Here is a 17279-nt window from a genome sequence, read left to right on the forward strand (position 1 = left end):
AAGAGTCCCAGATGAGGAAAATAGTCTCTTCACAGAGATGTAGGCAGTTTGAGGGTATCAAATTTATATAGAGAAATGACAGTAAAGGTATAAAGGAAGAATAACGTTAATATAACGGCTTTGGTATAATTGATTGATTGGTTGTATGTTGTACGTCCCTCTGAGACTTTTTCACTCATATGGAGACGCCACCACTTGCCGGTTGAGGGCTACAAATTTTGTCCTATGCTCGGCACTCAGAGCCTTTCAGCAGGGAGGGATCTTTTTCGTGCCAACACCTACTGCGACACGGGGCATCGGTTTATACGGACTCATCCGAAGGACCGGTCTCCACGTCCCACAGTGGGATTCGAACCCGCGACGTAAGGATTGACTCCTTACTTCGCGACTCTAGAGCAGACGCTCTAACCACTGCGCCACGCGGGCGACCAGATTTGGTACGTTATATCATCGTTGTAGCCTCCAACGTGTTATGCATTAATACAAATGTAGACCGACAACATAAAATATTTTAGCCATATTTAAAATAGTATGTCATATTAAATCTTTAGCATACACCTTCATTACATGGTTGCCATTTGCAAATTAGTTTGTTGACGCACATGTTGGAGATACCCATGGATAAACGCAAGAACATTTTAATGCATTCTCTGAAATTGACAAATATAATATCTCAGTATTTCATTTTGCATACTCAGTATGCAAAAAATGACGTAATAATCACATTTGTTAACACATAGAACGGAGTTTCCCGAGTGTGACGACGCTATGGTAATGATGGAGTTAGGGTGTTTGACGATATGCTATGAAATCGTTTGAAAACTGTACAAAAATAGTTTGGTGTTGATTTTATACAGACAATCGGGCAGGAAGAACAATAATGCTGAGCCTGATTTAATTTCAATTTATACTTGTTATGTTCCCCAAACGAAGTTGGGGAACATATTGTTTTTACTCTGTTTCTTATTATTATTATTTTTCTTCTTCCTGGTACTTTGGTCCGCGAATGATCTCGGTAAACTACACATCCGACTAAGGTGAAATGTTTTTAGGGTCAGTAGACATGTTATGTAGATTTGTGGAACGAAGGTCATTTTGCGCGCACGTGCTTGCAAGAGCGCGCACGTGCAACACGAGAAATGATCAATATAATGAATGTAAGCGTAACTTTTTACATTTTTGATGAAATGCTTTGAAACTCATAACATTAGGTTATTTTAGTAGCACAGACAATATGACATGGTCAAAATAGCAAGATCTCACGCGCATGCACGTGCGCTTCGCTCTGATTGGCTGAAACTCAAAGTCTCAATATCTTTCTTGTTTTTTGACAAAATCCTTTGAAATTTTGAACTTTGCCATGCAATAAGATATTCTACAACATGATATATAGCAATTTTCATAAAAACACGTGCATGCACGTGCGCTACATCCGATTGGCTCAAACTTTAAATAGCTATAACTCACTTGGTTTTCGACCAACAGGATGGGATTTGGAACATAGATAGATATAATGGACTTCTACAAGAAGGTATGGTCACCATGCACATGCATACACGTGCGTGTACTTGGGCTGCAATCTGATTGGCTGAAACTTAAAACAGCTATAACTTCCTTGGTTTTGACCAAATGGTGTGGGATTTAGAACATAGATAGATGTAATGAACTTCTACAATAAGGTATGGTCACCACGTCAAGATGCCCGTACATGCACGTGAATGAGTACATTTAAAAAATACACTAGAATGAGCGTATTTTTCAATACTTTTGGATAAAATACTTTTTAATATTTAGTATATTGAAATATTTAAATTGTGTAGACAAGATGATATGGTTATTACGCACATGAATTCACATGCGCACGCGTGCAATGCTTAAATTTGAATGAACTTGGTACACTTCTGGGTAAATTGTTAAAGTCTCAAATGCATGAGTTTGTCTTATTTAATGAAGCTTACAGTAAATATGGCACCAAAAGGGATTTGGGGAAGCGTTTGGTAATATCTGTAACGGTCCCCGTTACAATTAGCACTAGTTTTTAAATTGATATATTCGTACCTTTTTCAGATCCTCTGCTATATGCTCAATTTCTTTTTCATGTTGTATGTTTTGCGATTTTGAATGAACTACTTCTTGCATTTTCTTCAGTCTTTGTCCAACCTCAATTAATCTATCAAGTCTTTTCATGTCAGCTTCGATATTGTGTTCGGATACGTTTGGGAAGATTTCCCACTGTGATGAGCAATCATATGGCATCTGGTTTTTTAGCATATTTATGAAGAAATTTCCAAAACCTATAAGCAATACACATGCATAGACTCAATTTCATTTAACGAACAATTATTTTTTAATAAATTTGACAAAATTATAGGACCTGTTTTTGGAAAACTTTTTATTTTTCCCTTTTCCATGCATTCTAACCCCCCCCCCCTTTTTTTGCCATAAACATGTAGCATTATAGCATTGGGAAAAGAACTGTAGGCTAAATGTTTTATATTTTTTCCCACACAAAAGTTATTTAGATAAATATTCAGTGCTTTGAAGTCCACAGATAACCCCCTGTTTTGAACATAATTATATTTTAATTATCTTCGTCAAAGTTTGATTTTGTCGGCAAATATTGGTCATTACCGAATAAAGTCTTTGGTAAATATAGGTCGTGATCTTGGTGCCGATGAGGAATTCAAGATTGGCAAATATATCCTAATGATAACCCCATCTGTGTCTTCAACGTTGTTTTTAAGACAAATAAATGTTTGAATAAATCTTAATGCTTATACATTGTACTTGTATATCTGCATGGCAAATATTCGTCACACTTGTGTATTTTTTCTATAATATACATAAGAATCCCGACAGAATCATTAGACCCATTTTATGGATTGGAAAATAAGACTTTAATCAGAAAATTAAAACTTTAGCAGTTGTGTGTTTGTGACAGAAAGCACCTTTGTTTGTGCTTTTCTCTGGTTTAAGATGATCGGAGAATTTATATAAAACTTCCATATACACACGACAACATCGAGTTATCAACTGTGTTTCTGATGATCTTGGGCTTTCCACTTCAGACTCCTGAAAGTTACATGAAACAATTACAACAGATGGCAATCGGCATTATAGGTAACCTAAGTGCCATGCAGTAACTTACCAACGTTTGATTCTGGTTTGTGTTTTCACAAGAGACCATGATATTCACAATTTTGAATATGGACATAATTGCTCATCAGAACTTAAAACTTAGCATGCTTACTTTGATTACATAATACCCTAAGGCAGATCAGAATAACAAAGAACAATGCATTTCAACTAGATAATCAAGTGTGTCCAACCCAAATAACAATGCAAGAGGCTGCAATGTTTCATAATTTGTTAAAAGGCAACTTTACCCATCATAAATGTATTGATTGAAATCATTGATTCATTTCCATTATATGATCTTTAGAGCCTATCTTATCGTTCTCCCTAAGTCAATGGACATGAAACTCATCATTTGAAAAAGAATCCTTTAATCATTACAACTTTGCACTTATCTCATCATGATTCCACCAGACCAAAAAACAGGTTCCAAAGTAAAAATGCATTTTCACTACATAACTAGTATGAGGAGGGTATGGGGATAACCAACAGTATTCAATCTTAAAGTCCATAAAACAATACAAAATAGGAGCAGAGTAAACACGGACCTCCAAAACATCGGAGGTGAGATCAGGTGCCATGGAGGAGTGAGCATCCCCTGCCGACCGGTCACACCCGCCGTGTGTTCCTTGTCATGATTAGGAAATAATTGGAAAATCTATGGTCAATTTAGTGTATAAATAATGGACTAACTATTAGTATGATAAACGTCAGTCAGCATTTTTCTCAATGGTAATTTGGATTTGCTGACAAAGTCATTGTATCGACCATAAAACTTACGAAATGAAGACTTTAAACAAGACTGCTGATACTCTTGTTTCATCATCATATAATAGATAATAAAACGGAACCGCTAAACCAGGGAACTCGATTTTGAGAGATGCACCCTTCCTCTACATAAATATCTACATGTTTTTTTTCTTTTAAATCAGGACCAGAGTAGTCATTTTTTTAAGAATTAATGCATTTTCATCATTTAATCAATAGTAAGACTAGTCCTCGCCAGACCAGACCAGACCAGCAAATGAGATAATGCATTTTCACAATACATTATAGCCATTCAAGTCCCACCCTAACACTATGACCCCTGACTCATGGGCCTTGATATTCACAATTTTAAAAGAGTTACTCTTCCTCTTGATATTTTTTTTTTGCTTAACACAATGGATGAGATTTTTTTTAAAATAATGCACTTTCTCTAAGCATTCATCGAAGGCCCGCCCTAGCATCAGAACTCCTGACCTTGAGATTATAAATTCTAGAATTTTGGAAGCTCAATACTCTTATTCCGATCATAGAAAATGTTCCTATCTTACATGTAAGGAACAATGTACGACCACAGACGGTCGATGACAAAGAAAAACGTATAGCAAATGACCCAAGTGACCTAAAAATGCAAAAATGCATGGTTACTTAAGAAAAAAAATTCCGTGTTTTCCTGGATGTTGCAGGATATCCCCCGAGGTCGAGAAACGTTGTTTGAAAGATAAAATCCGTGTTGATATAGCCTAGGCTTTTATATTTCAAACAATAGTTCTCGACCTCCTCATCATCCTACATCATCCACGACAACACGGTCTTAAACTCTACTCTACTAAGAGCCCTTAAATAAGCCTGATCCTCTCCACTATAGACAAACAAATTAAGCCACCCTGATCTGAATACACTGTTTCAATCAACATTAGCGGGTATATTGTCCCCCGCTTGAAAAGTGGGATATTAACTTGGGTCTGTCCGTCCGTCCGTCCGTCCGTCCATCCGTCTTTCTGTCTGTCTGTAACGCTTTCGTTTCCACACGATATCTCGAGAACCCTTTGAGCTTTTACAATGAACATTTGCATAGCAACTCCCTATGGACTAAAGAAGACCCTTATTGATTTGATGTCAAAAGGTCAAAGGTCAAGGACATAAATTCGCAAATTCTGTCTGTTTAAACACTTTCGTTTCCGCACGATATCTCGAGAACCCTTTGAGATTTTACAATGAAATTTTACATAACAACTTCCACTTCAGCCACCTGTGGCTTAAGGAAGACCCCTATTGATTTTGAGGTCAAAAGGTCAAACTTCAAGGTCATAAATGTATACATTCTGTTTGAGTGTAACAATATCGTTTTCGGGCAATACGAGGACTATTCATTAAATAATGACACTACATGTTCTCCTTTTAAATTTTACACCTGATTGAATGAAAACACATGATAAAATGTTTATTGTCTTCCATACTATTGATTTGACACCTAGTCACAAACTTTCTACAAAGCCATACTTCAAATGACAGATCTTTTTCGGACCCACCCTGCGGACACTGTTAACATGAAAACAGATCGAAAGTCCCGAAAGGTCATTTTGAACATCAGGTCGTATACCAAATATTGTTTTCTAATAAATATAACGTAATAGTAAATTTTCAAACAACTCTTGTCACTATATGAAAATTCTAGTATCTATGAAAACCGTTTATCAGATGATAAAGCATTTCAAACTTGGTAGGGATGCAGATGAAAATATTAAACATTCAGGAAGGATCAAATCAGTTATCAAGGAAAAATCAGTCACAGCAGTAAAAGTGTTATCGACAGAGAGGGCAGAGTAACCGAAAATCAGATCGCCAAGAAGCTGAACATTTCATTGGGTAACTTTTGAAGATTTTAAAGAAAGTATAGGAGTCAGGAAAGTATCTTCGAGGTGGATCCCACATATTTTAAATTACAGGCTAAAAGGATGCTATTGCACAATTCTCAAAAACTTTTAAAATTTATCGGAAAATGGGATAAAATACGTCGACCTGAAATTGTTACGGGAGATAAAACTTGGCTACATTTCTATGAACCTGAAAAGGAAAACTGAAAACAAAAATATGGCTGACAAACAATGAAAACGACCTACCATTGCAAAACGCGGCAAAACAGCTAAGAAGGTTTTGTATGCAATCCTTTTCTATTCTAACGAGGTATTCGCTCAGATTCAATTAAAAATAGGCAAAATTGTTACTAAAAAAAATGTTTACGCGAAAAATAAAATACCTGAGGTACAAAATCATTACAAAAACAGAAGACCCAAAGCTTGAATGAGGGGGAATCAATCTCTTGCATTATAATGTTCCAGCACACACTACAAAGTACACACAAGATTTCTCTTGTAGAAATATAATACAGCAGCTAAATCGCCCGCTTTGTTTTTAGATTTATCCCCATGCGACTTTTCTTAGTCCCTTAATTAAAAAAATGCTATGTGGACGTAGTTTCCATTTTCGTTCTCCATAAAGTTCAGCTGCGTGTCAGTGTCTAAAAGTATACCGCTTTCGAAGTACAGAGCCGTGTACCAAAGCTTGATAAAACGACTTCAAAGATGTTATTAAGTAAAGGGGAATTATTTTGAAGGAATGTTACTAAAATAGAAAAGAATAAAAGGCTATATCTGATTTTACTGAAAAAGTCTCACTATTTAATGAATAGCCCTTGTATTTCAAGAGGATGTTGAGCTTTTGCAATGTAATTTATACAAAAGTCCCTAGGACCTCTTTACCCCTCTCAAAGTGCCCCGCCCCATTTGTTTTATAAGTATTGATTGTATTACATGTCACTATTTTTAGCACAGGGACATGAAGAGTTCTTACGTATAAAACAGAATAAAACTTTATATTCTTATTACATCCCTTAGTGTAGAAATGTTTAACAAGAGGCCCACGGGCTTATAGGTCACCTGAGTATCATGTAACAACTTTCCACCAATTGTATTTGGTTCGTGTTTTAATCTAAAAGCCATGAAATTCACAAATTTTGAAGGAGGCACCATTGCTTAGCAAAGGGTAGATTTCAAAGCATTAATTTATTTTTAGTCAAAGCACCCTCCTGGTACCCCTGACCCAGCGGCCCTGAAATTATCTATTTTGAAAGAGGCCCCTTTCTTCATTATAAGGCCAGCATTTTTTTTATGTTTAGGTTTAGGAAAATAATTTACAGACAGGATACTTTTGAAACGAATACATAATTATCTCACCAGCATGTCATTGTACAACAAAGTCGTCAGCATTTTATTTGTCCTTTGAACAGGTGAAACGTTTTGAATGGCACTCGTATCAATAAATTTTACACTTGTTAAACCAAGCTATCTAGCTTTATTTACCTGCCGTTTCATCGTAAAACCGGAAGTGTGAGTTCGTAAATTTGAAATCTTGATCCCGACTCAAATTTGACATCGGAAAGAAAAAAATGTTTTTATTTTTTTCTGAAAATTCAAAACCTTGAGCGGAGGGTTTGTAAAACTGAAAATAAAATAAATCCTGGCCTTAAATATGTAATTAGATCATTAGTATATTAACCAGGAGCACAGGATAAGATGTTCAAAGAATTCATGCATTTCACTATATAATCATTAGAGCCCCTCCCTAAAACAAGAACCCCTGACCCTGGGGCCACAAAATTCACAATTTTGGTAGAGGCACTCTTGCTCATCATAATTATGTACTTAGTTAGTTTATTTAATACCCAGGAGCAGAGAAGAAGATTTTCAAAGAATTCCTGTATTTTCACTATATAATCAATAGAGCCCCGCCCTAACACCAGAACCCCTGACCCTGGGGCCATACAATTCACAATTTTGGAAAAGGCATTCTTGCTTATCATAACTATGTGCTTAGTTTGTTTATTTAATACCCAGAAGCAGAGAAGAAGATTTTCAAAGAAATAATGCATTTTCACTACCTACTTATTTAGCCCCGCCCTAGCACTAGTACCCCTGACCCCAGGGCCATAAATTTCACAATTTTGGTAGAGGACTCATCGCTGATTACAATCATGCAAACAGTTTGACTGCTTGATGTTCAGGAGTAAAGAAGAAGATTTTTAAAGATTGCATTAATTTTAGTGGTTTTGGTCCCACTCCTCAGGCCCCAGGGCAGCAGGGATCATGAAATTCACAATTTTTGTTCCCCTTTACCTATAGATGCTTTGTGCCAAATTTGGTTGAAATTGGTTCAGTGGTTGCAGAGAAGAAGCTGAAAACGTTCAAATGTTAACACTCGATGGACGACGGACGATGCACGACGCACGACGACGGACGAAAATGGATAGCAATAGGTCACCCGAGTTTACTCAGGTGACCTAATAAAAGCTAAATTATACGCTATTCATTGTGTAAACTGTTGACAGTAGTAAACTTAGTACCATCAAATAAAGGTAAGTAGGAATGTTGGAGTATGTGCATATAATTTCCTTCGCAACTGATGCAGCGCTTCAGAGGTGAAGAGGTATGTCGTTCGCTTCAAATGCATGAGGTACCGAGTTCGAGTACCGGATGTTCCGTGCTGTTTTTTTTTTCTTTTCAAATGCTTTTTCTCATATCTAGGCCTATATACTAGGCATTTATACACATGTATTCTACATTAAAAATTCCTTTATACACATTGTAAAGAATAGACAATCGAATCTTTATATCAATACATGTATAAGCATTTTTATTTGCTACAATATGCATGTATATATTCATTTCTACAAATTCATTGGGGGAGGTGTTCTGACACTACACCCCCAAACTGCACATACTCCTCTTTTTTCCATAAGTGGGGGACATAAATTCTCTGAATTAGCTTGTTTGTGTTTACTTGCGAACGGAAGTCAGACGGTTTGAGCTGTTGCTGCTTTAAAAAACATTTATTTATCATAAAATTTGTTTGTGTCATAAATTGTTAAGTTTTTTAAACACAATGAAAAAATCAGTTTTTAATTTGCTTTATCACTATAATAATTGAGTTAAAATATGATGTAGTGAGGTTCGCGGAACTGCCCGCTTATAGCTATAACCAGACGTCTCTGTCGAGGCTGTAGCTCTACTGGTTTATACTTAAAACAAAGGAAGATAAAAGGAGCAATTGGGACTTGAAACTTTAAAACAGTAATAAATAGAAAAATGGTCATTACCAAAGCAAAAACCGATGCAGAGAATTATGTATCTTAGTGTAGTCTACTTGTGTGCCAAGTTATATTGAAATTAGACCAAAACTATAGGAGTAGTAGCATTTTCATAGAATTTAAAAAAAATTCTATTTTAAGTAACCATGGCAACACCGTTCATTGAAATCAAAAATTTATGTTTCTTAGTGTAGTCTACTTGTGTGCCAAGTTATATTGAAATCGAACCAAAACTTTGGGAGGAGTAGCATTTTGAAAGAATTTCAAAGAAATTTCTATTTTTAGTAACCATGGCATCAGCGCTCATCGAAATCAAAAACCGATCCACAGAATTATGTATCCTAGTATAGTCTACTTGTGTGCCAAGTTATATTGAAATCGAACCAAATCTGTAGGAGGAGTAGCATTTTTAAAGAATTTCACAGAAATTTCTATTTTTTTAGTAACCATGGCAACGCCGTTCATCGAAATCAAAAACCGATGCACAGAATTATGTATCTTAGTGTAGTCTACTTGTGTGTCAAGTTATATTGAAATCGGACCAAATCTGTAGGAGGAGTAGCATTTTGAAAAATTGTTTACAGACAGACAGACAGCTAGACAGACGGACGGACGACGGACGCATTACTATCACATAAGCTCTTCTGGTATCTGACCAGTAGAGCTAAACACCTACATTCATCAGCTAATTTTTGCAATATAAAGTGTTCAGGCGATCCATCGATGTGGTCTAAATAAGTATTTCATTTTGGAGTCAAATATTCATTTTAGTTGCACAAATATGATACGTGTTTCTGTTAATTTTTTGATGACGTTCGTGATATATTGGAGATTGATTGATTAACTGCATATTGTTTAACGTTCCTCTCGAGTATTTTTCACTCAAAGTCATATGGAGACGCCACCACATGCCGGTGGAGAGCTGCAAATTTTGTCCTAGACTCGGCACTTGCGGCCATTGAGCAGTGAGGGATCTTTTTCGTGCCAACATCTACAGAGACACGGGGCCTCGAGTTTATACGGTCTCATCCGAAGGACCGGTCTCCACGTCCCGCAGTGGGAGAGAACCCGCGACGTAAGGATTAACTCCTTACTTCGCGACTCCAGAGCAGACGCTCTAACCACTGCGCCACGAGAGAGAGAGATATAGAGAGAGAGAAAATGTCCACAGCATTTCCTTGATCTCAGCAATAATCGTTGTAGAATTAATTTTAACTATAGAACTTTATCTAAAAATTCTTTTTTTCATTTTATCAGTCTTTAATATAAGTCCCTACATGTAACTATGATAACTTTAAATGCTCAGATATGAAACATTGAAAACATAATACTCCTAAGTGTAAATGTTCATCCTATCCTCTATAACTATGGTCTGATTGGACACTTCATCATTTCACTACTGGAGAGAAAAAAGTGCTGAGAATCCCAAATTTTACTAATAAAGTTTGATAATTACTGATAATGTGCTGTTGTTGCTGATAAATACTGATATTTACTGTTATTATTACTGTTGTTGCTGATATTTTTTGTTGTTTCTGATAAATACTGATAATTACTGTTGCCTTTTACTGTTGAGTCTGATAAATACTGATAAATACTGTTGAGGTACTGTCGTTGCTGAGAATTGCTGATAATTACTGTTGAGGTACTGTCGATGCTGAGATTTACTGATAATTACTGTGGTCATTGTTTTTAACCTGGTAGTTGGTTTAAAATAAAACAGAGGGCTATAAAAACCTTCAATTATTACTTTCTTTTACTTGAATTATCATGGCAAAATTTTCATATTTTTTTTAAATGTTCTGCTTATGGCAAAATTACATGACTGTATGTATGTATGCTGATCTCAATTTCTACATTACGTTAACTTTGTGAAAATTTTGACAATAATCAAATGAATTATTAATAGAATGAATATATAGAAATAGAATTAATAAACAAAATTAACGGCAGAAAAAAAATGGAATTTTACTTTCGCATAAGATCTTATTGAAAAATAAACTGTAAATAAAAGAAAATTATGCTATCTTAAAAAGATCCATCGCCGCCTTTCCCGACTCCAAAAAATTATGTAGGGAGATCGGTGATCTTTTTTTTCAGTAATAAGAAAAAAGTTCGTAATGGATGGGGAAAAAATCGGGATTGGAGAAAAAGTTTCCTGCAGGCTAGAAAAGTTGGATTTGTTCCGTTTTCACTAGGTCAAATGGTCGAGTTTGGACAACATTTTGTTTTTGAAGGCCTTTTTTTCTCGAAAACAATTATATTCATTTTGTTAAATGTTCGGTTTTCTGGTCTCTTTTTGTCGAAATATTTGAAAAATTTGCTAGGAAATTAGAAATTTTATCCCTTTTCAAAAGTAACTAAGAGGTGAAAACAGGTTTGAATATGTTCAATCTGTGGGCACTGATTTTAATAAATTTATTTATTTATTCATTTATTTTAATGTTATGTAGACGTTTGTAGATCGTCCAAAAATTAAACTCCTCCACATGTACATATGTACAAGTACACACTGTATGCATGTGCAACCGGCAAATGGGGCGAGGTGATTAAAAATTAGATGTTAAGAATCCCTGGTAGAAAGGTACATGTATTTAGTTTGTCTTAAAATTTAAATACAAAATCATTTTTTATTTAATCAGTTTTGAAATCTCATTGATTTTTTTTATTTGATTTTATGGAATGGGAAATAAATGAAATGAAACTTAATGTAATATGTTACTATTAGTATATGATCAAATTAATCGATTTTAATTTTGCATGGTAAAAAGTTGAAAGGAAAACACCTTTTAATTGATTTCAATTGATCAGAAATCGGTGATCGACCTGTGATTTTGCTGTATTGTTTACAAGTCTTCAGCCCCGGGGTAGAACGGGGTACAACTTGTATATTCCATGCAAATTGTAGTGGTCAGCGTAACAATGGGCACTAATTACCTATTGTTCTTCGTCTGCGGCTACCGGTGTTATCAATGAACAAACTACCTGTAGACACTGTACATGTACTCGCTACTTTGGAACAATCTTAAAGATTATGGTCGCACGAAAAAAAAAACCGTAATATTGAATTTGATGACGAATAAAATTGATAGAAAAAATATTTAGAATAGAACACTTTGGTACTATAATGAAAAAAAAGATATATGCATGTACGAGGGCCGTTCAAAAATTACGCGGACTTGTTGCACAGAAGAAATATTTGATGACATAATCGGGCAAAATTTCACAAATAATATAAAAGAATCTTTACTTATATGGTCTTCAAAATTTCATATAAAAATGTTGTAAATTGGTATTGATTTTGAGTGATTTTTCAGGACATACCATTAAGTCACGGCGCAGCAAAATCTTCGACGTCACAAGCATTATAAAAAATATGGAATTGAGCTTTCATTTTCTTAACATTTTCCCTTGAGTACCTGTATAGTTTGAGTTACCTTATCTACTCAATATCAAAACACCATTTCTTGTCAAGCTTAAAATCTATAAAACAAGTAAAGAATATTCTTTTTGTTTTTTTTGTTTTAAAACCAAAAACTACTTATGAGATATAGTGTGATATTGGTGACTCTCAATCACGTTCTTTACAGTCCGGATAAAGTTAACTTTTCGTCTATAATCTTCTTCCCGTCCTCCCGTATAGCCTTTTTACAGAGGTCTAACTGTCTAAAATTTCAATTTGCTATTTGTGGGCAAATGTCATGAGTAGCCTAGTTTACTACATGTTTTATTATGCATATTTTGGATCTATGCTGCCGATATCTCGAGCATTACACATATTTTAACAAAAGTTTGGTGCGCCGTCAATTCAGGAAACGTCATTTTCACAGTCGTTTTAACGGGAATCGCATCAGAGAAAAATCACTATATTTCTGTTAATACTTCAAATATTACGTCCGAAATCTAAATACATAATAAGAGAACAATTTGAAGGTACATTAGAGATAACTGTTGAAAAATATCGCGAATTATAGAAAATCAATGAGTTAAATTTTTGAATCCGCATGCTTTTGCTTCAATTTTTTTGTCGTGCGCCGTACCTCTCCATCAACGATATCAACATACCGATAATTTTAGTAGAATTTTTTTAAAATACAGAAATTTTGCCCGAAATTTATTGGAATCATTAAGATACATATTACTGTGAAATTTTATAGCTATATGACGTCTGTAAGCGTAAATAATAGCACAGTCCGCGTAATTTTTGAACGGCCCTCGTACATCATGTACGTTGTACAGACTTATTTTCATTATTATTTCAATTCTCAAAGATCTATCTTCTTCAGTATTTAATTTCATTTTTTAGTTTTACGCATATTTCTTCAATCAATCAATCATTTAAATATGAATCTTTTTACCATTTTACTTTAGTATACATAGACCACAAAAACATATAAAATGTATGTGATTTTATACATAACAGTAGGTCTAAAAGGCATGAGTGAATAAGAAACTAAATTTAAAAAAATTTCGTAGGTTGCTATAAATGCAAAGTAAGGGAATTTAGGCCGGGGAGTATATTTTGTTTATCAAATAAAAGAATATTCACGGGGGAGGTGGTCATATGTATTTTCAATTCTGAATCTCTGCTTACGATTGTTTGGGACCGATAAATACGTAGACGAGAAATTAACTTCACTTTTAATAAAAAAAAAAGTGTGCAAAATATACAATCATATAGATATAAAGAGAAAGATTGTTTAGTGAAGCACTTTTTTGAATTAATATTAGCATGAATTGTTCCCAATGCAGGGAAACTCCACTTCGCTTAATCCGAGAAAAAAAACTCTTAAATGTATGGATTTTGAATGTCAGAAACATGCATGACGTTGTGTATCGCACTCATGAATAAATGTTATAATTACTTCAGTTCTGAAATGTGTATGGTTCATTGCAATTGATTCTCTAAAAAAAATTTATTCATGCATATAAAAAAAACCGATAAGTATATTATCATAACTTGCATGACTTTTAAAACACACAACAAAAGAACAGACCTTGCCCTATCGGCTATCACTTAATTGTAAACAGTATTTCACCCCCTCCTTTTTGTGCTACAATCAAGTAAAATCATATAAATAAGCACCAAGTCTGTACTTTTCGTTTATACAAAGGTCTCGGAGAAAAATGGAATTAAAAAATAATTATAATCACTGCACAAAATTCTAATTTTACAAAAACGCAAGCCGTAACGATATCCCTATGTCAGAATGTACTAATAATTGACCCGATTCTAAAACGAAAGTAGAACTTTTACACGTGGTTGACATGTATGTTCAATAACAACAAGCACAAAGTTTGCATTAATGGAAAAAGTTTATTCAAGTAAATGATTTATTTTATTTAGTTTTTTAATTGACTGACCGCATATAACATGTTTAAGGAGTGGCGCATAATATTAGAAGCCATATGCCCATGCATAGACTTAAAAGTGTATACAATAAAAAAAGAATTAGCCTAAAGAAAGACGTATATTTCATTGACTGAAAATCACTCTGCATAAGATTTATGTCATGTAGTGTATAATCCTTAAGCCTTAACAAATAAATTAAAAGAGATTGAGAGAGAGAGAAAGCTAGAAAGCGACACGATATAAAATTCGCAGGGAGGACATCGGAGAACTAGAGCGCGCTGTCTACATAATACATGAAAAAAATAATTTAAAGATGCTTCAATTTAATTATTTAACCCTGTCACATTCTTCTATAAAATAACAAAGTTTACGCTTCAAGACTGGATTTTATGAAAAATATTTAATACTGTCTTGTTAAAAATGAGAGCTTAATTTAAAAGTAATTGGAAAAGGGGGGGGGGGTTCAACTTAATATGCTCATGCATTTTCAGTTCTCCACACGGTAAAATAAATTAAAATTTGAAACCATTGACTGTATTGAAGTATTTAAGAAATCCACAAAAAGCTTTTGATGACAGTACACATACATGTGAGAAAAAATATGAGATGAGATTTTTTTGAACAAAAATTAAACTTTTTAAAAAAGTACTTGGGAAGAAAAACCACTGCAAATACAACAGAATAATTTTCCTCAGATAATGTCATCTACGTGTAAGGAGAAATTTAAAGAAAAAACATAAACATTTATGAAAGCTTATGTTAACATTATGGTCAAAAATTATTATAATGAAATTAATATATGAAAACTGAAAGCAAATTAATAAAATGTTACTTTTTTATTTAGAATAATTTATTTTGTAATTGACTCTAATGAATTTGTTAAAATGCTTAAAAAAAAAAACAAATAATCATTTCTTAGGCTATTTTAATCCATTCCCAGGTTAAAAACAATGACCACAGTAATTATCAGTAAATCTCAGCATCGACAGTACCTCAACAGTAATTATCAGCAATTCTCAGCAGCGACAGTACCTCAACAGTATTTATCAGAATCCACAGTAAAAGACGACAGTAATTATCAGTATTTATCAGCAACAACTAAAATTATCAGCAACAACAGTAATAATAACAGTAAATATCAGTAATTATCAGCAAGAACAGCACCGTATCAGTAATTATCAGACATTATCAGTAAAATTTGGGATTCTGAGCACTTTTTTCGTCCAGTAGTGTTTGTGACGTTAATTTAGTAGAACTGAGGACCTTAAATAACTCATTGTCAAGGATCAATGTTTAGGAACCCCGATCTTTCATATGGAGAATGAATTTCATAAATACTACAAATCCTTTCAAAGATGAAACTAGACGGGGGACTAAGGATTTCAAAGAAGACCTTGACACTTAGAGTGAGTGACTGATTAGTCATATATTGTTTTGGTATTATTGGTAGTCCTATTTGGTAACCAGGGCCATTGATTAGTGAGGGGATCTCATAAAAGTGTCGGTGCCTCCCGAATGAAGCTCCAAATGTTTAGGTTCCCCCTCTAAAAATGGACAGCTTTCGTCATACATTTCTTTTTATTTAGTATTCCCAACAAAAAGATTAATTCTAATTATAATTTCATTCATTTACGAATTAATGCTGTATTTTGATTTAAAGTCAGCCATTCGGATATGTAAGGTCTGTTCAATGATGACTTAATATTTAATGCAATTTATCGTACAATGTACGTTAAATGCCTGGGTTGTTTGACAGTGGATGGTTATTCATCTATGACGTCTGGTCCCATTGACACAACTTACACTTTTTTTTATAAATACACAGTATCTGCCAATTCATGATGCAAAGAAGATTTTTGTATCTTAAACAATGATCTGATTTGACCTTGCTTTATAAGAAAAATGAACATATGTACTGCCAGAACTGTAGAGTGACTTAAATACACCTTAACCACCTTACTTCATTCCCCATGTGCTTAAAAAGGACACGAGAGTTCAAAATAAAAGAATGACCTAGCTTAGAAATGCTTAATATTTATAGTGCAAATTACATGTAGTGAAAACAAAATAATCACTAAATTTAATTGCAAAGTACGACTTGTAAAATGTAAATAAATTGTATTTTAAAAATCCCTACCTTTTCACTATCTTGTCCCCAAAACTCTTTAGCTTTCTCTATCTCTGTTTCGAAAACACTCTCACATGACTTGCAATATGCATTGTTTTTTTCTGTTATAATGCAATGTTCATGGGAATTCTTTTCATAGCCATTTTTATTATTGCACAAATATCCGATTTTATGTTTTGTTAAAGATTTATAAAAAGTTTTTAAAAATTGCTCAAAAATCAAATCTAATTCTGTAATGATTGCGCGTCCATATTTTGTCGAATCTTCTTTCCGTCCGATGATTTGAACAGTGATAACCTTTTCCGATGTAAAGAGGTACACCTGCACTCCTTTTTCCTGTGCTCCATAACGCATATATGCACCGGTTTTGTACAAAGTCCTCCATATGGTGTCCAATGTTTAGTACTCAAACACTTCACAATCAATCTACCAAATAGATCATACGGCAGATACTGTTCAAATAGAAAACATAGAATTGGGGACGCCTCGCTGTCAGTCTTCAGCTTTTCTTTTGGACTGAACTTTACAGTATTCACACATGGCACATACCAACCACTTAAGTTTTCGTTATCTATTACAAAATTGTCTATGTGAAAAATTATTCCTAACTTATTCTGATATTCACCTAATATTCGTTGATGTTCCATATTTAGACTTGGGTTTTTTTCCCGTATCAAAGTTTGATAGAGTTCATCCTCCAGGAAACCTTTTTCTAAATACCATTTCCATTTCGTTCAACCGTTGATTTGACT

General features: G+C 34.2%; 1 protein-coding gene across 1 annotated transcript; it reads right to left on the reverse strand.

Annotated features, from left to right (window-relative positions):
* Positions 1-2901: 2901 nt before the first annotated feature.
* Positions 2902-16890, reverse strand: LOC134279774 (uncharacterized). The gene is made up of 2 exons (XM_062762174.1): positions 16537-16890; positions 2902-3072 (listed from the first exon to the last, which is right to left on the reverse strand). The coding sequence occupies exons 1-2, from the start codon at positions 16879-16881 to the stop codon at positions 2902-2904; spliced, it is 516 nt and encodes a 171-aa protein (XP_062618158.1). The 5' UTR covers positions 16882-16890.
* Positions 16891-17279: the final 389 nt, after the last annotated feature.

Source organism: Saccostrea cucullata, unplaced genomic scaffold (assembly GCF_032062105.1).
Source record: "Saccostrea cucullata isolate Sc308-1 unplaced genomic scaffold, CSIRO_AGI_Scuc_v1 ctg5768, whole genome shotgun sequence".
Classification (NCBI taxonomy): Eukaryota; Metazoa; Mollusca; class Bivalvia; order Ostreida; family Ostreidae; genus Saccostrea; species Saccostrea cuccullata.